Genomic DNA, 21,779 nt, shown 5'->3' on the forward strand with positions numbered 1-21,779 from the left:
GTTATCTTTTTAAAATAAAATTGGATGCCGTTAAGAGGAAGAACTAAATTGACGCAATTCTCATAATCAAAAAACTAAATTACTTCGATTTTGAATATAGAGATTAAATTGAATAAAATTAAAAAGTACAGGAACTACATAGGTCTTTTAACCATTTAAAAATCCCTTTGGTAATTTAAATTTTAAATAAAGGAATTTGGGTTCCCAGCCCATTGAAGAAGTGGGCTATGGATTTATCTTTCCCCATCTATCAAGAAATGGGCCTTTGCTTTAACCGAACATCTTCCTAGAAATATTTGCATGACTCTGGTCTGGTCTGGACTGGAGCGGTTTGTATAGAGAAAAGCAAGAAGTCAAAAAAGTGATTCAAAGGCAGAATCAAGTCTCCATTTTCATGTGAGAATTTAACGTGGTTTCTCGTACAACTTTGAGCATTTTTCCAACTTACTTTCCGAGTTTCCAAGCATCCCCATCCTCAACCAAACCCCCGAGCTGATCTCATGCAGCAGCAGCCCTCGGAAACATGAGAGACAAAAGGTTTTGCAACAGTAGAAAATTAAGCCTCAAGTGCACATTTGTCTACACTAATTTGTCTATAGCTTAATTTGCCTATGTCACTCCCAGGGGCGGCCTGCATCATATATATAGGCTTTTAAAAGTTGTGCAAATCGTCTATTATTGCCAATGATTCTCTTTCCTGTGATGAAAATGGTCCCCCCGGCCCGGTATAACCAAAAGCTGTACATTTACAAATCGCAGAGAAACCAAAAAGCCAAGTCTCATTGCGTTAATTTTGTTGATAATACACAAATGCTTTTTACTTTGTCCACACCATCATTGAAAGACAAATAGATAGTTGTTCTACTTCTTATGTTAAGACCTATAGATGTGCAATTCTTTTATATCAAGAATAATGTCCATAAAAGACTATGGATATCAAAATCTCTTTCTGTAGACAAATGAATGAACTGATTGAATCAATCTTTTTACTTAAAAACTTGGAACAAAAGGAAGAAGAAACAAGGCTGTGGGTTACATGGATTCTTATGGGGTTGTGATGTGATCTTAAACACAAGTAATTTCCATCCATTTAATACATCAAATATACCCTCATTAGAAAGATTAATAAATAGTGTAATCAATTATGGGATTGTTAAAATTCATGATGTACTACTCTATAGGCAACTTGTTTGTGGACCAAAACTTATAGCAAAAAAGCAAACATAGAAAATTAAGAAAAGTTAATATTTAGTTTGAAATATATATACATATATATATATATATAATATACCCAAAAGATAAAATATTGTAGTGAGAAGTGAGTAGGACATTCACATATATTACTAGCATTCAAAATCATATTATATTGTGCTAGAAAAGGAGCCTTTGTTATTATATTTCTTCACCTTTTTACCTTTTTTGCTTTCTTTTCTTCTTTGGTTTTGATTGACCCTCTTTGGTGCATATCTTAGAGCACCAACAAAAGAAGGAAAAAGCCATCAGGATTAACTTTGCTTAATGTTAAACAAGGTTTCGATGAACGAGAAGATATTTTTAATTAAAATTAAAACAAATTAATTTTCTATTGAAACAGTTTTCATGTGAAGCTCATATGCACGCATATATATGCCTTTAATTAATTTCATACGAATTTTTGTCATGGCACATAAAATCATAGACATGCTATATCAGTGTATGCCTCAAAGAAATTAGGTTGTCAAGAGATGCAAAACAAATTTAATGATCATAAATATTAATCCATGGATTTTGGGAAGATGACAATGAACTCAGGTTCCTTCCAACAAGTAATTGATGAAAAATGTACCAAAGCTACCAAAATGGGCAGTGAGTCAGTTAGCAAGTAAGGTGAGGAAAATAAAGTTTTCGTATATATATTATATATGTCGTGGTCATGTCATATCATGTTTTTGTGATGTTCTTTGATTAATATATAATCAAAAGAGTGGATATAATTAGATTCCTTGACTTGATTAATTTTCTTTGATTGTATTTATTTATTTATTTATTTTCTTGAGTTGATTGCATCTGTAATTCTTTATTCTCTTGTGATTCTTGACCCTTGATTGTACGTCCTGATTTAGTCGATAATGGGAGCTCAGTTGTGTGTCTTCTACACAGTTATAGTATGATATCATTGACCAAATCCTTAAATCTTAATAATTTCATTGACATAATTATCGAATCAATTGAAATAATTTCTCCAATTAATGAGTTCATCGACAAAATCTCGGTGTTAAGTTGTGATTAATTAAACGAAAGATGACACAATCAATGATATCAATATGAGGAGAAATGAGCACCACATTGTGGAAAAATGGTATCACGAGTGATGGGAAGTCAAAAACGTAAAGTGAAAAATATAGCAAACCCAAAAATATTGTACGAAGAGAATTGCCTTGGATATGTGAAATCAAAGATCCAATTAATGTTGAAAAACACATTTGCAAAAACTTCTATCACCAATTCCAAATCTTTTGATGAATGGCCTTTCCGTGTATGTCTTCAAATTTCAATTTGTTTATATATTTTGTAATTTGAAAATTTCGACATAGCTTTTCAATATATCAATATTCTAGGATTTTAATTTTATAATGGAAAAATATGTGCCTTAATTAATTCTCACAAATAAATTTCGTTCGCGTGACAATGTGCTTACGAATATCTCAATATTATCAATAAGTTCGATGTACTAAAATTAAAAACTCTAAAAAAAATTTGTTGAAGGGGAAGAATGAATCAAACATCCGTCATCTTTTCCAAGTGAAATTTGGTACACTTTCTGCCAGCTTAATGCATTACAGAGCACCGTCAAACACTGGATCAAGCACCACCACAACCTCAATTTAAGCAACCATTTTTCTCAAATAATTTTGTGGGTTATCTTTCAGATCATATCCAAGTCGTACCGAACCTCAAGATATATCCTACCCTAACCCTAATCAAGGTAGCTCAAACGTATTGTCACATTCAATTCTACGGGTTCTTAAGCTTTGACAGTGTCGGAGAGAAATTTCTTAGCTATCGATGGTTTGAAGTCCCATTCAGGGTCCTACATGTTCAGCTTCGATGGCAACCTTCATCTAACGGACAAAGCCATCTGTGTGTGGCTTAGCACACATGGGATGATTCCACCTAATCAATGTAGGAGGAGAATCTATGACCCCTATATCTCTACGTAGATAATGTTGACAACTTTGTTTGGATTAGAATTCTAGCGGACGTTGCTTCTGGCTGAGGATGACAACCCTCCCCCAATGGGTCACCATATATAAAAGCTTTCAGACCCACCCCTCCCCCAATGGGTCACCATATATAAAAGCTTTCAGACCCACCCCTCCCTTTTTAGTTTATTTATTTCTTCTTCTTATTACTATTTTTGAAACATATATTCTTGTTTACTATCATTTACTAGATGGTAGGTTAGGCTAGGCAGTCGAATAATTTCATCAAAATTAAGGGGTACAAGACAATGAGATATACCTCTCGTGATCCCTTGTTTTTAACCAAAATTAGCATTTATTTATTTTTCATATTTCACTTCATGTAGTTATGTCATAATATTATCACAAAATAAGTTTTTAAATTTATTCTATGGATCTGAAATTTATAAATAGTCTTAAAGTTGTTCTCGAATATTCTGTTCTTTATAAGATACAACATTTAAAAATTAAACAATTAATTTATTATTTGATATTTTTGATAAAAAAAAAAGGTATAAATAGTCATAATTAAAGAGTAGGAAAAAACTTCAATATCACTGGACTAAAAATATGATGTAATCTAAAAGATGGATAGATCATGAGAAGTTATAGTGCAAGACAAACTCAACGCAAACCAGCAATGAATTGTCGTCCAATTCTGAGAATTACAACCAAAAAGAAAAGGGTTCTAGAAATTAATTAGAATATCTTTCTTTTTCTTTCTCTGGATTATAGTGCCAACCTTGAGGTCAATAGGATGATGAATGCATACACCTTGGGATGCCTACCCTTCAATTCCAACTTTATTTTACCTTTTCCCTCTAAAGCTAAAGTTATACAAACAAGTGTCCATCAATGATTTAACCCTGCAAAAATATGCATGGCTTTTTTAATCAACTTGGCATGTTTTGTCATTCAACAAAGCTTTTTCACAGCCAGCAAGCCATAATAATTAACCAACTGATTAGCCTTAATCTGTATTATCAGTTTCTGCTAATGATTAAATTAAGACCATAAACTTCAGAATCGATCACTGCTGCAGATTGTAACCTGCTTTGATGGATGATCCCTCCACAAAAAGAAGGGTCGGTCATCCCGGAGGGGTGGGTCAAACTTGCTTAACGAAGCTCAATGCTGTGACAAAACTTACCTATCAAAATTAAGCCAAAAAGTGGCATTATTTCTCAACTCATACATCTAAATTCAATTCCTGTTCCCTGCAACGGAGAGAGCATATTAAATGGATGTCTTATGGCTGTCCATAGCCTAATTCTCATGCTTCACCAAGATATAGACATAGAATCGTGAAAACAGGTGCAATGTATTGCTTTCGATCTTAATTACTTTTTTCTGGCCAACAATACTTGTTTCTCAAACTAATCTCAGCAGTGAATACTATACAAATTTCTCCTCTATATATTTTACTCACTTCACGTTCTTCCACCGTGTGCTTTCTCTCTCTCTCTCTCTCTCTCCCTCTTTCTTTTCTATGTTTTACTGGTATAAGAATCATGTCAGGCCAGCAATTTTGTTATTCGAATTATGATTCTCAATCTCAATCAAGCCGCTTTCAATCAGATTCCACCTCTCTTTGGTCTCAGCCAAGCCTCCCATCTGTTCCTTCCCTCACCTCCCAATTTCACCCGCAACAATACCATCTTTCCAACATCCGGCACCACTGCCTCGCCACCCTAAAAGGACACACCTCCTACGTATCCTCTCTCACCTTCGCCGGAAAGTTCCTTTTCACAGGCTCTTCCGATAAGGAAATCAGATTATGGAAGCGCAACACTACTGTAGACTCAGAACCTGATTATGACAATCTAACCAATAATAACATAATAGCTGTGGGAAAGGGTGCTGTGAAGTCCTTGGTAGTGTTAGCTGATAAGCTCTTCAGCGCTCATCAAGACCACAAGATACGAGTATGGAAAATTAGTAACGAAGATCCTGATAACCAAAAGTACACTCGGCTGGCAACGCTGCCAACTTTAAGTGACCGTGCCACGAAGCTTCTCCTGCCCAAGAATCATGTTCAAGTTCGAAGACATAAGACATGCACCTGGGTCCATCATGTTGATACGGTATCCGCCCTGGCCTTATCCAGGGATGAGACCCTTCTATATTCAGTTTCCTGGGACAGGACACTCAAAATCTGGAGAACCAGTGATTTCAAATGCTTGGAGTCGGTGTCAAACGCTCATGACGATGCGATAAACGCCGTGGCATTATCCGATGACGGAGACGTTTATACAGGATCAACCGACAAGAAAATCAAGGTGTGGAGGAGAAGCTCAGGAGAGAAAACCCATTCTCTAGTTGCTACACTCGAAAAACATAACTCCGGGATCAACTCTCTAGCAATAAGTCCTGACGGGTCTACTTTGTATTCGGGTGCAAGCGACCGGTCCATAGTTGTCTGGGAGAAGGATGGCGGAGATGGCAATGGCATGACGGTGGTTGGTGCACTTAGGGGGCATACGAAGCCCATACTGTGCTTGGCGGTTGTGTCGGATTTAGTTTGCAGTGGTTCAGCAGATAAAACGATTAGAATCTGGAGGAGAGGGGTGGATACAAGTTATTCTTGTTGGGCAATCTTGGAAGGGCATCAAGGCCCTGTTAAGTGCTTAGCCGGAGCAGTTGATCGGTGCAACCCTTCCGATACATCATATGTTATTTACAGCGGAAGCTTGGACTGCGACGTCAAGGTGTGGCAGATTGTTGTTCCTTTTCTCTAGAGTTTAAACTTCTTACTTATAATTCTTCCTTACCCATTTTTAATTTGTACAAAGTAAAGCAGAGTGTTGTAATCTGTATAATTTCATTTCTGAATTCATTTCCATGGCCAAAGTTTGTAGTAGAATCACTGTATTGAGCTAAAGATCCATGAAGGGATGTTCAACCGTAAGCTCAGGAGTTGAAAGCTGTGCCATGTTTTTGGCTTTTTTCCATTGACTTCATAACAGGCAAACAAGCGAAGGGTACAACGAAACAACAGCTACTGTTCTTTGGTTAGTTGACAAGAACCTGGCCTACTGCTTTCAAAGCTGTTTCACCTTTTCTCTCCACTGCAAAAATTTTTTTGGCCACTAAATAAGTAAATATATTCAAACATGGAAGCTTCTGCTTCTTTGAGCTGTACTTTATTTGCCATTCTTCCGTACAATTTTTTCCCTTGCCATTTCCTTTAAGTTTACATGCCATTCATGCGAGATTTGGTTGGATTGTGGGATTCAAGGAGACAGTGGGCAGTAATTAGAGCCTAGATAAGCATTGCAAAGAAAAAGTTAAGGTTAATCATGCTTAAATCCATGATTTTTGTTTCTTCCTATCAAAAGAACACCCAACATTATTTTATGTAAGTGTCTTTATCATGTGTCATATAGGAAAATAGAGATAATGGTCTTACTTTTACAAATATAAGTTTAGCAAAAGTCAGTAGGCACAAGCAAATTACTATCCAAATTAAAGGGACATAAGATAATTAGAATTTACTTTTCATCTAGATCCCTAAAAAATCCATATGGATTTATGATATCCATGGAAGTTACATTTCCCTTCGTTTTTTATCATACAACTTATACTAAATTATTCTTATGATGTGAGTACAAATTGTGAGAATGTGAAACGTGGCAGCACGATGTCATATAGATCTCTACCTTAATATCTTCATGAACCTAAAATGCTTGATAGAAGTTTCAAAGGTATGACCTACTTAACTAATTACAAGTGGCTGGGAAGTTAGGTAAATGTCACCATTCTCGTCCCACCATTATTGTTAACCTAATTTCTCCCCTACATATTGTTGTTTTCAAAACCCACCCCTCTTTATATATATGAAAAGAACATTGGATCAACGGAAGAGAAAAACAGGTATACTATTCGTCCAATGCTTCCTTCATAGTATTCAAACAAAACATTGCTATGTACCTTCTCCTAATTGAGGTACCGTGTTATCCATATCTCTGTGCCAGGTCAATTGCTTAACTGGAAAGTGAACGCCTTTACACTTTTTACCTACATCAGATGAATATGTGAATATTAGCCTACTCAAAGAAACAACCCCATCAAGATTACCTTGCCAAATCGACAAAATCAAAATACTAAAACAATCCCTTAAACTAATGGCCACATGACTTGTGTATGAACTTGATCCTGACATGAAAGATGAACTAAGAGTCAATTAATTTGGCCCAATGGTGTATCAATAAACACATACAGACACTGACTGTCCTGCACATACAGTTAATAGATGCTTCTTTCTACGTAGTATTGCATTGGATTATGTTCATACTCAATCTTTTTATCATACTTTTAAAGGGTAGTCCACAATTTATTATGGATTGGGATGTTACTGATAAACAATTCATTAACAAATTCCTTACAGGGCAGCATTGGTCCCCTCCAGAATTCACTTTCTCTACAGTTGGAAGATATATATCTTTTAGCAAAGCAATTTCATGCAGCATATGTATTAGAAACTTGTCAATAAATTTAAGAACAACTTCATTTTGCGAAAACCAGAAGGAAGTTAGTGATTTACAATCTTGTCAAGTTAGAAAATCATCCCCTAGCATCCAAAATAACAAGCCAAATATATTGAGAAAACTGAAATTGCACATCAAGTACAATAGTCCACTGTCGACGAGTAAAGTCTTAAGCTTACTCTCAACCAATAGCCAAGTTGTTCATTAAAAAAAAGAATAATTCCAGAATACAAACCCATATACATTTGGAGGTGCAGGAAGCATTACAAAGTAAAGCAGACAGCAGAACAGACACCCTAATTATCAGAGTGGCACTTTTGTCGGTGTACCTGGACCACGTGGATATTTTCTTGGAGTGGGGTGATTTTTTAAGCAAATGATAGCAGTTCTCCGTCCATGTGGGCTGTGTGATTCCACTAGATGAATTCAGATAATGCAAGGTCAGTTTCAAAGTTGAATTAAACAAATAAATGAATGAAAAGGATAAATGACTACAGATTTAACTAGATTTTATTAAAAGCACAACCAACTATACAATGACAAATGTCATTCTGGTAACCAAAAAAAGAATAGGAATCACAACAGAACATTGCTGTCAATGACCCAACCTTGCAAGTTGTACTTTCAAACATAAGAAAAACTAGAACAAGCCTCTTACACTTCGCTGAACTTTCTAGAAGAATGGACAACTCTGATCTTTGTATCCAAGGCCACACTGTAAAATCTAATCTAAATAGAAATTTAGCCGACCATTCAGTGCCTGGTATTGCAATCACCATGCATGTGTGTGTGCAGACATGTGCATACGTGTGCATTTGCATATGTGCACTTGGATCTGACAGGACTTTTCCTACCATAGCCCAAATCCTTTTCCACACATAAGATCCCTCTTCAAGTAAGGGCAATCTATATCGTTTTGGTTTTGAAATAATTAATCATCCGTGTACTCCCTTAGATACCATCTGCTCAAACCTCCTCCAAAATCCTGACACAAACACCAAATTTTTGCATCTCCTGAAGTTAGCTAAACATGTTCATAATTAGGTGATCATCCACAAAATATCATTTCTTCCAAGTCTCAGAAATTTTTCTCCGCCTTTTACAAAAGAAATGTTGACAACAAAAAATGGAGCAGGACCTCACATTGCTCCATTTATCAAACAGAGGTAAAGATCTTGACCAGCATGTAAATGCTAAATCTAGTAAAAGTGCGTGATCGACATGGATTTTACATTGATGCAGAGTAATGAAGCTAGAAGTATTTAACTTACTTTACCTACTAATAAAACCAATGACGGTTAATGGAAACCATGCAAAGCAATGACGCCATAGTCATAAGGCAATCAACAACCGTCTAACATTTATCTATTCTGCAGTACAAGCCAGTGATGCCACTGTGACAGCTCAAAACTAAAATATGATGAACACACCTGAGCGGAGTTGCAATATGGAAGCACCCAACAATTTGATTGCTCTTTCTGCATTTCTAACTTCCTCCTGTTAACATGCACCACATGCAAAAAGTTGGTTGACAGTTAACATTTGCTAGGAATAAAGAGAATTAGATAACTAGAAACACTGTACTAAGAATATGAAACTAGATTATCATACTAGTGGGTTCTTGAATTTAATTAAGTGAAATTTGAAGATATGAAATAACCAAGGTTAATTTGAAAAACAAACAAAAAAAATGTCCTGCACAAAAATTTATTTCTAACTGACTTGAGAAAAGATTAACTACGAGGTTTTAGAGAAAGAATCACAAAGCCAAAAATGTACAAGTACATGAAATAGCCAAAAAGGTATAAGTACATGAAATTGCAAATGTTAACAAGTTTACATGCTACATAGAACAAATTACTCATATGTAAAAAGTCATTTCCAAGATGAAATCCATATACATACTTTAGGATCATGACCTTTTGCAGCGACAAACAACCCACCAACACGAACCAGAGGAAGGCAGTATTCAGCTGAAAATTGAAAGAAAGCAAGATAACCCTAAAGCTTGCAGTCTTAGACAAATATGAAATAAAAATTTTAAAAAAAAAAAGAGAGAGAAGAATTTCAATATAGGAAGTTTTCATATCATAATTACCTAGAACTCTCATTTCTGCGACTGCCCTGGCCACTGCTACATCAAATTTCTCTCTGAAGCCGATATCCTGCCCCAGATTCTGTCCTATAACAACAGTCATCAGAAAATAAAGCTGAGCAATGCACTAAAATCAATTTTTTTTCCTTTTACAAGGATATTAAGATAATGATAGGTAAGTAAACTAAAAACCCCCATAAGGAGTGTTAAAACAATACCTCTGCTCTTTCCCTTACAACCTGAACATTGGACAGCCCAGTAAGATTTACCACATGCTCCAGGAAAAGACATCTCTTGTTCACAGACTCAACCAACGTTACTGCCCAACCTACGCGTTTTCGTATAATTAGAAAAATTAAAAACCAAGATTAAATGAGAATATTGAAAAGTGAAGTGAGGTAGTGAACCAGGACAAGCAATAGCTAAAACCAAGCCAGGGAGCCCGGCACCAGTTCCCACATCAACAATTCTGAGATTGTCAAATGAATCGTTACAACTTGAGACATAAGAGTTTTGAATAGGAGGAATAATAGCAAGGGAATCTTCAATGTGCCTATCCATTACTTCACTAACTTCTTTGACAGCCGTCAGATTCATTTTCTGCAAAGAAAAGAACAAACCCATCACAGAAAAAAGACACAAAACATCAAACTTTTGATAGTTTTCTGAGCGGCAGTGATACCTGGTTCCATTGAAGCAAAGCGTCGACGTAGAGACGAACCTGGTCCTTTTGGCGGGAAGTCAAGGTTTCAAAAGAAGAAGAGCTGCGAATTGCGGCGGACGTTTGAGAGTTAAAGCTGAGGGTTTGCGGCGGTGGAAAGGAGGTTTTGGGTTTGGATAATGGAAGGTGTTTGACAAGAGTTCCCAGAGAGGATGGGACGTTGAGGATTTTGCAACGGCAAACTACCATTTTCTTTAGCCTTTGAGCACAGCCTTACACCTTGCGGATTTTTTTTTTTTTTGCTTTCCTTAATAATTTAATTGGTGCAACGTAGTAGAAGTCGGCCCAACATTGCATCAGCACCAAGTACAAAAGAAAGAAGCATAAGAGGCCCGATGTGCAGCCCCTTGTATTAGCCTTAAGCCTTAGCCGTTTAGCCTACAATGTGGGTTTGGAAATGGGATAGATGGATGGCCCTTTGTTTTAGATTTTTAAGTACCATACTATCATGTGCTCTCATTTATAATAAATTAATAAATATTCAAATATTTAACTCATTAATTAATATATAATTTTTTTTAAATAAGATTAAAAAAATAAAAATTCGAGACAAATAGATAGTTCCCACTCCATCTACCCATCAATCTCAAACTTCCCATTTCTATGAAAATTCTAACTTTATTTTTACCCTTTGACCCAAGTTAAGGTTAATTAAACAATCAAACTCCAACTTTTAAAGATAATGACAACAAATTTTGATTTATCATATAATTTCAAGTAATACTTAAACATGTGGAAGAGGTGAATTGGAATCTCTTTTGCTTTGGAATAAAAATAAATGTACAATGAGCATGCGGTTAAAAGCACGTCGTAGGGTTGAGAATGTGAGGAGATTGGGGTCGAAGTGTCAACCCACTTTCCGGATGCAATGATGAAGGCGACAGAATTTTTTTGGATCCAAACAATTCTTAGGCACAGTATTAGAAGGAGACCTTTTCTGTGTTGGGCCACCCCAACTCATCACAAGCGTGGCCGTGACACCCTAAACAGTCTTTGTGGCCCCAACTCCCACTTCCATTTCAATTTAGAATTTTTTTTTTATATGAATTATTCTCTATTTTCTATTTTTTTTCACAAATTAAATTACCCATGTTGACGGGTCGATGCATATGTCACAAGTCCGCACTTTCAATCTAAAAAACAAATAAATTAGGTATAAAAAAATTATCCTAAAAAGCAAATAGATATAATCGTAATATGAATCAAATTCAAATTCTAAATCGATGATATAAATCTAAAAACATTAAATAATTCATGATTCGAAAATTTATTCATGTTATATACATATCTCTTGCTCAAAGAAGTGCACTAGAGTCATCGTCCGACTCTAATTAATACTAGTACTGTTGTTGATATTGTGGTGGATGGGAATCTATCTTTTGCATCATTCCAAGTTGGACACATTCTCGTAGTAGACAAATCTCTCCACTGGGTTTGTATAGACATAACAACTGTAGATTGATGTGGCATGTCACAGATAATTTCCAACAAAGTTGATGTAAGTATCAAACAACGGAGAAAAAGAACATGGGCTGATGGCAATGCCCCCCATGGACAGCATCCATAAAAGACACTGCTACCGGACATGGAATAGTCTCTACTTTTTCATCTTTGGGGGTTTGAGTTTTAGGCTTGGTTTTGGTGCTAAAAAGATTTGAATCTCCTCAATTTTTATCTTTTTCTTTTTTTCACTTTTTAAATTTTCTAGAGTTTGCACTTTTTCCATTGATCAAACTACTTTGCTTTGCCATTAACAAAGAAGAAAAGAAAATGCTGGCTACTGTGGGATGACTTTATCAGAGTCAAACTTAAAAAGTCATCGAGAAAAAGGGGTTTTACATGTTACATATGAGAGCTATATCTAACCCTAAAGACAGCTTGCATTTTGCCTGATATTCTCCAAACAAAAAGATGATGCTACTTCTACTTTTAAGGGCCTGTTTGAGTCCTAGAACATGGGTGGGGTTGGTTTACTTAGGTTCTAGAGATAGCAAAACCTGTTTATACACTAAAAAAAAAAAAGCTGAATTTTAAGCTGATTAAAGGGTTTTCTCAAGCCTGTCTTATAATGCTAATTAAAGCTCAGAACCTGAAACTGGTTTATCAGCATGGAAACTTGAAATAAGTTGAAATGAATGAAAGGCGTGGCAGGAGAAAGAATTGATAAAAGAGATAAACAAAACAATGCATTCCTGGTCTTGGATTGCACCTGCACATAACTTATGGCAGAAAGAACCATATTGGGTGCGGAAATGAGCAGCAAATAACCATGATAGACAGCCACTTCCATATCTCTACAGCTATGCAGCTGGGTGGTTGGAAAAGTAAACAATTGTCAAAATACTACTGTTAATTTGATTTGGCTAACACGAATCGGTGTCACCAAACAGCTGTAACTTTATCTTCCCTTCCCTTTTTCAGTTTCCACCAGCTGTACTCGTAAGTTACCAAAAAACAACAGGGAAGATCAAGAAGTAAAATGCATACAGGTTTGTAATTGACAATGTAGCTAACTAGATATGTGAATCTGATTTCCATATGTTCATTAAATATATGGTTGGGCTACTCATAATCTTTCGATCAAAGTTCATTTTCCGTCTTAACTATCAATGTGTTGAGGATTATGAACAGATAGAGATAACAAGATACAATGAATTTGCTTTCCTTATTGCTTAATTCGGAGGAATCTTATTCTTATCCTTAGTCTTTGTCTAGTACAAAATAAGAAGGATTAGTGCAAACTTCGAAAAAGAGAGGGGAAAACAGCACAAAAAAGGGTTAAAAAAAAAGGGTATATACCACAAAAATTTTCTTTGTATGACAGAAAGATAATTGCAATTGAGGAACAGCAACGAACATTTTTGTCTCCACTCCTCTAAACTTATAGCAGTTACCAGGGTGCTTTTGCAGGAAAGAGGAAAGCAAAGCAAAGTATACTCCCCAACAACCAAGGCCCCACCCCACACAATGTTCCTCACAAAAATTCTTCGATCCTCTCACTCTGTCAGGAATTCCTGAGTTCCATGATTCCTCTGTCCTCATTCTTTTAATATTCTTACTAGCTAGTTATTTGCCTGTGGCCTGCCAAATTCCCCTTCTTTAACTAGAACCAATAAAGCTTAGCTCATTTCATCTTACTCCAGATACAGTCACAAACAGCCTTTTACTGTTTTGCATTATAAAAATCAAACCAACTTAGAATATAAAAGATACTAAAAACAATCTGCTACAAACATTATTATTTTGCTTCTCAATTAATGTGAAAGTGTACTGTAAATCATATTCAAATCACCAATATGTAATTATGTAACTTGATCTATAATTAGAGTTTTTAAGTACAATTTTAAATTAAAGTTTGTTGATAAACAAAGACATGAAATTATAATCTTTAGAATAGAAGTAACTTAAAGCTATCCATCTTGGTGGTTGGGATGAAGATCAATCACTCCGTCGTCTAAATGGTCAAAGGGGGACGGCTGCTTGCACCTATCTAATTGGATGGTTTCGCAAATGGTGCTGCAACTGTTTGCATCTGATAACTGTTGACATAAAAGAATATTAAATAGGGTTGGGGGGTTTCCTTTTTCTTTGAGAGCAAGAGCTGGGGGCAAGAAAAAGCTAGCACCATGGGTTTCGTGATAATATAATTCTCCCCTTAGAGAGAGAGAGAGAGAAGGAAAGCATCAAACATCAAAGTCTCTCTCTCCGTAGACTGAGAGAGAGGAGAGAGGGCAGGGCACGCAATACCTTGGATTTTTTTTCTTCATATCCATTCAACAGCAATCATCATGCCCTCCTCCTCCTCCTCCTCCCCACCTCTGACTCTTCAATACCATCATCATTACCCCCTCACCACCACTACTCATGATCATCCCCTCCCCCTTTTCAATATCCACCAACTTCACATCCCAAGACCAAAAGCAAACCAACAGCAACAAGACGACCAAGAAGAAGAAGAAGGTCAAGAAGAAGAAGAAGAAGAAGAAGAAGAAGAAGAAGAAGAAGAAACGAGCAGCAGGATTAATTTCTTACAAGCCGATCATGACAAACTCTTTTACTAGTATATTTTATGAGTGAAAGGGTCTCTTTTTCCAAAGGATCCAACAACTCTACGGGGAATCAAGCTTCTCGGTCCGATCATTTGCTAGATCAAAGCAAATCACACAAGTTTTGTCTACAATGGGGTTTCTTCCTTTTTCATCACTTCGGTCCATCACTCAGTAAAACTGGTACAATAGCTATATAGGTAGCTTTCCTTTTGCACATGGACTCTCTACCTTTTATATTCTAGGTATGGTTTCGAGACCATTTATGAAAGAAGAAGAAGAAGAAGATGCTGATTGTATGTGCTTAAATTTTTTTTTCTTTTTGTGTTCGTTATTTTCTTTCTAGATCTCTAAATTTTCCCAAACATGTTTCCGTGGTCTTCTCTTGATTTTTGTTTGTTTGGTGCAATGATATTTATGATGGAAGGAACTTGTTGTTTGATATACAATATAATTATTCTTCATGACAGATATATGCAATAAGTATTCCTCCTGCCATATTTGTTCTTGGAAACCTGACCAAAACCGTATAACTTTGCCAGAGTTCCCGTCTTAGACGACTGAGAAACTCCATAGTCCTTGTCACCATCCTCCCTGCAATCCTAGGTACAACAATATTCCTCAATGCTCAAACTAGGGTTTGCTAACTATCTATGTATATTCATACCTTCATATGTGTATATACACATAAATATATATCATAGGGGATATAAATTTGCGTATTAACCGAAAGCTAAAGAGATAAAGCTGTCAAGTATTCCTAATTTTCACTTCCCTTCAATTAAATGATCGTATTCAAGTTCAATTCCTTTTTCACCAGATTAAACATGTGATGGTCAAGCAAAATGAGATCCATGGTGAAGCCATTATCGGATGCATCATGCACATATGAAAGATGCCTTAGCCTTAGTCTAAGCCTAGGCGTGTTGTTGAGATATGGTTGTGATCTTCCATGAGATATGTTGGTGTAAAGAAATCGTACATGAGAATTTATGATTAAGAGAGAAGCGATCAGAGAACTTTAATGTTTTACATTTCTATGGAATTGGCAGACAAGGGTTAATAAGAAGTTTGGGAGTAGAAATATATATATATGTGTTGCCTGCATATTTTCAATAGGATGCTGCTTTTGAGGATAATGCCTGCAAGAGCAGCAGCAAAAGTAAAAAAAAAAAAAAAAAACACAAACAAACCAAGAAGTAATCATGGAGGAGTATGTACTTGTCTTTACCTTGCAACTTTTGTCAAGTCTTTTTCTTGGAATTACACTTTGTAGATTTCTTTGCTATATTCCCTGTTTTTATGCTTAAATCTCAGCTTTGGAATCCCATTATTCAACTCATTATTCTCTTCTTCAGATGGGAAAATTTTTTCCAAACCATTGCTTCGCATGCTTATGCCTGGCTAATGCAAGTCAAATTAAGCATGGGGGGATTTCTTTTGTTTCACATTGGACCTTTTGTTTCATTTGCTTCGTGAAATCCTGAATACCCTATATCCATATATATGAGAAAATACAATTTTAAAATGGCTGAATGAAAAGGATTAGGTCTAGATGAAATTAGAAATACCCCATTAATTCAATCATTAGTATGTAGCATTTTTGTTTTATTTGGTGGTTCAGCTAGGTATGTGTATATCTATCTATGTAAAGGAATATATATATATATATAGTCCACCACTGGAAAAGAATCAAATACTGCATCTTCATTTCATATACATATAGTACTTTTGTGGTGTCTCGTTACTTGTTTACAATATTTTTAAATAAAAATAATAACTCCATTTTTACTTTTTAACATCACCTTCTTTTAATTCTTTACGGTGCTTTTTGGTAGTAATAATCTGGAATCACACTTTTTCATAGCAATTCCTCGTAACACTTTTCAAAAGCACTTTTCTTCTCAATCTGAACTTTTGTTTTGAACCCTAACAACATCGCTAGGGTAGGAGCATGCTTTTTAATTAAGCACTTGCAGCACAACCGGATGCATACCTAGGCCTAGCCCTAGCCAGCATTTAACATAAATATTATAACATCACAATATTTCATCCATTTCTTAAGTTACACAATACTTGGATCATTCTAGTACTGCATATTGTTAAACATCAAGAATTGGTACCATTTTTTAATAATAACAATAATAAAAAGATATTTAGGTTGGAGATTTGAATCCCCTTTTCTTTCTTTAGAATTTCTTTTGTAGCAAAAAAGAATAGCTTCCTAGCTGTATTACAAATTCACTTGCTGTATAAGATGTGTTGATGCATGTAAATTCTCATATGGAAGTGTAAGGAAAAGTGTGCATGAATTCTGCTGGAGGGTCAAACTGTTGCTAACAAGAGAATCCTTGTCTAAGCTAATCGATCGATCTGCCTGAAGCCCAATTGCCAACCCAAACCCAGATACGAAAGGTCGGATAATCCCATCCCAGTGCATGCCCCATCGTACGTAATCCGCTTGGCCCTTGGGACCGACCTGCCATCAACATATTTTACCTTAGCATGGCCGACGATGAAATCGCTTATTAATTTGGAGCAACACAGCACAGCTTATAAAGAATGTTGTGCCCAAATAAACGATTGATCATCAAAATTCAAAAACAAAACTGATTTCGCCTTCTACACAACCACCACCTTCATTCATAATACCAATCCCATCCATAAACAACCTACTTTTTACATGTTGTTGCCTTTGCCCCAGGGCAGGGACATGGTGAGGGTGATATGTTTCATGCTTCTTCTTATATTTCTTGGCGTTAATTCATTCATCATTTTTCATAAGTTAACTACGTACCCTATCAGTTTTTTAGAAAACAAAATTCCAACCTTTTTTGAATGAGGAGATCATAAGCCAACCATCCAAACAAACATGCTTTGAATGCAATTATTTGGAGTTGGAAGGTTGATTAATTGCAAGGGCGCATGCAGGAAGCTTTTCTTGGATTGGAAAATGGGTTTGCTGCCTCCTGGAGTCCAAGTACAACACTTAGCTTGGTTTGTTTTTAATATTTCGGCACATTTGTAGTGTTAATTGTTTTCAGAAAGCATAGTTGGTGCATCAAATAAGATGAATCATTGCATGGCTCTATATACCAAAATTATTGTTTTCAAGGATTCAAAGTGATACATGCATTCATGCATGTTTCAGCTCGCAAGTGAGTGTACGATCAACTATTTTCAAAGAAATTAACCTGTATATGCCACCAACACCCCAAATTAATTCTGCTGCTGGGAGTTGCAAACTGCTCATATTCATAGTAGCTATCTATAACTATACTTAAAGAAAGCCACAAAAGGCTCCTGGCTTGACCTTGTCTTGACACTTGGCACTCTTTTACTTACTTGGGCTTTTGGGTTTAGGTTTGCTTTGGGCATGATTGAGGGGCGTGGATTTTAGCTTTGATGGGGTTGGGTTTATGGTTAGGTTTTTGGGCGCAGGTTTGAGGTCCAATGGAGCTAAGTTAGGTTTTAACTTGACATGTGATTAAAGTTTTTGGGTGTAAGCCTGAGAAATGATAGGGTTAAGTTTCGTAGTTACGTTTTTGGAGGCGTAAGCTTGGGGTTTGATGGGATTGGATTTGAATTATATTTTTTTCTCTGTTCTAGAATTTCTTTTGACTTTTTATATGCGAGACACATGACCTGTTGAATTTGTGAGAGTTACATATTTCAAGATTCTTCACTTTCCATTTCTCTCTTTTTCTTTTATTTTCCACTTCTGTCTTTTTCTTTTACCGTAAAATTGGAGGTTTTATTTAAAGTTTTATTTTTTCATCACGGTATTTATAAGTGTGTTTTTATATTGAAATACTATTATAAATACCACCATGATGGTTATAGTAACAATAATTATATATTTTATATATATATATATATCAATATACACTAATAATTAGATATGAAAATATAATTACTATTATATATTTATTTTATAAAATATTTTGAACTCAATTGAAAAAAATAATTACCATCTCAAACCTATTACACCAATAATAATCTAATTTTCTATTAAAACTATCATAATCTAGGGAGATATACGTCGCCATCACTCCCCTTAAAAGGGGTTGGAGTACTGGGTGTACCTTGGTCATCCGGATTCATGGTTCAAACCTCTCAAAAAGGTGAAGACTCAAGCCCAAACTTTGAGCGTTAATATCAACCCAAGTTTCGCCTAATAGTTCCAATACCTCATCGTCATTAAGGTCAACGTCTACAGTTTGGGTACCCTAACTATCCCTAGCCTTGACCTCGCAAGATAAAGAAAGGTTAATTTGGTCCATGGCAGAAAATCAATACGTGAGCGGTAGGAACAGTTACCTGAATGAAAAATTCTCTATGCTTATTACTTCGTCACTCTTTGATATTTTTTTATATAATTTTATATTATCAATAAAAAAATCTTAAACCATAACAAAAAGATTGATATTAATATAAAAAGTTTTATCGAACATGTGATGTAAAATTATAAAAAAACATTAAGCGAGACATCAAATGAAAAAGAAAGATTTTGATTCAAGAGTACCATGCAGTCATTCGTTAGCTAACTAGTTTCCCTCTATTTCTCCATGATTAGACTATGTTCAATGATATCTTGATTAATCCTGTTGTTTAAACTGGGAAACTTTAAAAGTAGTTTTAAGCAAGATGTGCTTCAATCTCTACTTGTTTTTCCCACCCCAAACAAACAATGCAACTCTATCTTACTTATGGAGTAAGAAAGCTAGACCTGTTGCAAACTATAATTTAATTAATCCACTAAAATCGAAAAAACAACATCAAAGATGGTGGCTACCTAAAAATTACAACATTATCATACCATGCTTGATTGCTTTGCATTATTGTATTGGAGCTAGTTAGCTTAGCTCACTTTAGATGGAAATACCTTTTAAAATTGAAAGAGCCCCTTCACAAGGGACAAATGACTTTATATCCTGCACGGTCCAAAAAGTTGGTTGGTTTTTTGATTCTACAAGGAAGGAGGAGGAGGAGGAGGAGGGTATTAATTATTCTTTTGGGCATTCAACAAAAAAGATGGGTGCTTTTGCACTAAATATGCAAGAAAACAAAACTACATATATATGCATGGAATATACATTAATGTTTAACATGGAAAAGTTGGGTATTCGTATTGCCTAATTGTAAAGGCTTTTTAGCACACTTTAGGGAGCGTAAGAGATGCCCCTTTGGAATATTTCAAAAAAGAATTCCATGATAATTAAGTTTGTCTCCTTCTTATAATTGTGATTAAATTTATATTAATAGTTAGATATAGATATGGTTAGGTTTCAATTGCAAATTAATGTTTTTGTGTGTGTTGGATCACAAAGTACAACATCCAAATGTAAAAAAATTCTAATTAAGAAAACCCCAAGCCAAACACTCTGTTAGAAACCTATCTAATCTTTATGTTTCTAATTTGCATAATGAATAACCTCTAATTATACTATAACTCTTCCTAGCCTAGCTAGTTGATTATTCTTTGAATGTCACTAATCAAGTCCTGTTGCTAATGGCACATTAACATTAATTGTATGTATCTAATTCACTCAAAGAGTCGATTTTGAATCTCGTCTTCTCCCAATAAATAACTACAAGAAAGCAAATGCATCGAGGTTTGGAATTGGATACCAAACTAAGCTTTGGGAGTTTGAAGCTTACCATGTCTTTGGAAGATCAGTACCATAAACTAGTATTTGTTGCAAGTAGCAAGGTTGGACAGAGTGGGTTTGGGAATTGAAAAGTATTCAAGTGTTGACTAACTAGGCTGTTACCAACTCAAATTTTCTTTGCTTGTGATTCTCTCTTGCCGAGTAACAACAAATTAAGACAGTTTACTCCAACAGTCTCTTCCCAATAAAGAAATTAATAAGTTATAATACAATTCATTAACACCAATTTAAAAAAAAAAATTACACATCTTCATGCTTCCTACCAGCTTTGGGTTTCTTATTAATTTAATTAACTAATTACGGCCGCATCATGTTTCAATTTAATATTAATATTATTTCTCCTCATGCTTAATTATGACAATAAGGTATTCAATGGGTAGCTGGGTAAGATTTAAGTTATAACTTTTAAATATTAGTTGAATATTTATAAAATTTTAGTATCTCAACAAATAATAGAATTCGGATACCGGTATCTAAAAAATAATAGGTATAGTATGTATCGTCGTTCATATTGGCGGTTCAAAACATTATCACCCCTTTCATATATATATATATATATTCCAAAGACACTAACAAAAGATAAAAGATCAAAAAATGAGATACTGATTTTAATAGTATGATTACTGTTATTATTATTCAAAAGGATTAGTGGTATTTGCTTTTGTACCTATCTAGATGATATTGACAGCATACAAAATAAAAAAGTTAAAGGATTGCTGTCAATTTCGTGATTCATGTACCATTCTATCATACAAAATAAAAAACCCTTGAAAATTTGAAGGTAAGATGGAACTTGGAGTATTTCAAATTGCTTGTAAGATGTAATTAATATATGCTTTTTTTTGAAAGTCGTAATTAATATATACTTATAATCTTAAGTAATTTATGTATGTAACGACTTTGATACTTACTGAAATCATCTAAAATTTTTCACATCAAGAACTGTTCAAGGTTGCTAAATTCAACTATTAGAAAAAGATTGGCCAGAAAGATACTATTAAATAAAATTGAAAAGATAAGGGCAAAAAAAAGAGAGTTTTCATTGACATGGTCAATCCTTTAATCCTCAGGCTAGTAAATATATTATTTCTAAATACATATGAACACTACCTCACAACTTGCAAAGACGGATCAAATGGGGTGGCTAATGCATGACTTTGCTAGCTGGCCTTTGAGTTAAATAAACTATATTAGTTAATTATATTTCAGCATCACCAATTAATCAAAATTTTGACCTCACAATCTAATTAGTTCTGTCAAATTCAAACATTTAATTTAATAATAAATATATGTATTTTTCATTTAAAAAGTCCTACAAAAGATTGCAATATGAAAGGAGTTGAGTTTAACTTTGCCCAAACAAAAATATTTTGGTGTTGTTATTGTAATTAAATCTGTTAGGAAAGGGAGAAGGACTTTTGTTTATATCATAAGATATATACTAGATTTGCAGACAAATTTTATATGATGAACACAAAGTTTGAAGGTCAAACGGACAGAAATAAGCAGAAGTGTATGATTCGAGGAGGACAAGAAT

General features: G+C 35.0%; 2 protein-coding genes across 4 annotated transcripts; one reads left to right on the forward strand and one right to left on the reverse strand.

Moving 5' to 3' along the window:
- On the forward strand, positions 4,539 to 6,362 carry LOC18603832 (vegetative incompatibility protein HET-E-1). Its single transcript, XM_007036038.2, has one exon. It carries the CDS (start codon positions 4,733 to 4,735, stop codon positions 5,957 to 5,959), a length of 1,227 nt encoding a protein of 408 aa, XP_007036100.2. The 5' UTR covers positions 4,539 to 4,732; the 3' UTR covers positions 5,960 to 6,362.
- On the reverse strand, positions 6,733 to 10,769 carry LOC18603833 (ribosomal RNA small subunit methyltransferase G). Of its 3 annotated transcripts, none has more exons than XM_018116624.1 (8): positions 10,486 to 10,769; positions 10,211 to 10,403; positions 10,022 to 10,122; positions 9,807 to 9,885; positions 9,614 to 9,681; positions 9,139 to 9,205; positions 8,038 to 8,124; positions 6,733 to 7,238 (listed from the first exon to the last, which is right to left on the reverse strand). In XM_018116624.1, the coding sequence occupies exons 1-8, from the start codon at positions 10,711 to 10,713 to the stop codon at positions 7,144 to 7,146; spliced, it is 918 nt and encodes a 305-aa protein (XP_017972113.1). In that variant the 5' UTR covers positions 10,714 to 10,769; the 3' UTR covers positions 6,733 to 7,143. The 3 variants fall into 3 exon arrangements, with proteins under 3 accessions (XP_017972113.1, XP_007036102.1, XP_007036103.1); XM_007036040.2 differs by having other exon boundaries at positions 10,022 to 10,131; positions 10,486 to 10,768; XM_007036041.2 differs by lacking the exon at positions 6,733 to 7,238 and having other exon boundaries at positions 7,793 to 8,124; positions 10,022 to 10,131; positions 10,486 to 10,766.

The sequence above is a fragment of the Theobroma cacao genome, chromosome 3, assembly GCF_000208745.1.
Source record: "Theobroma cacao cultivar B97-61/B2 chromosome 3, Criollo_cocoa_genome_V2, whole genome shotgun sequence".
Lineage (NCBI taxonomy): Eukaryota > Viridiplantae > Streptophyta > Magnoliopsida > Malvales > Malvaceae > Theobroma > Theobroma cacao.

Coding starts and splice junctions, on each gene's coding strand:
- LOC18603833 (XM_007036040.2), bottom strand. CDS start 10,713: ATGGTAGTTTGCCGTTGCAAAATCCTCAACGTCCCATCCTCTCTGGGA. Junction 10,404..10,485: donor CTTTGCTTCAATGGAACCAG/GTATCACTGCCG, acceptor TTTTCTTTGCAG/AAAATGAATCTGACGGCTGT. Junction 9,682..9,806: donor CGCAGAAATGAGAGTTCTAG/GTAATTATGATA, acceptor TTCAATTTTCAG/CTGAATACTGCCTTCCTCTG.
- LOC18603832 (XM_007036038.2), top strand. CDS start 4,733: ATGTCAGGCCAGCAATTTTGTTATTCGAATTATGATTCTCAATCTCAA.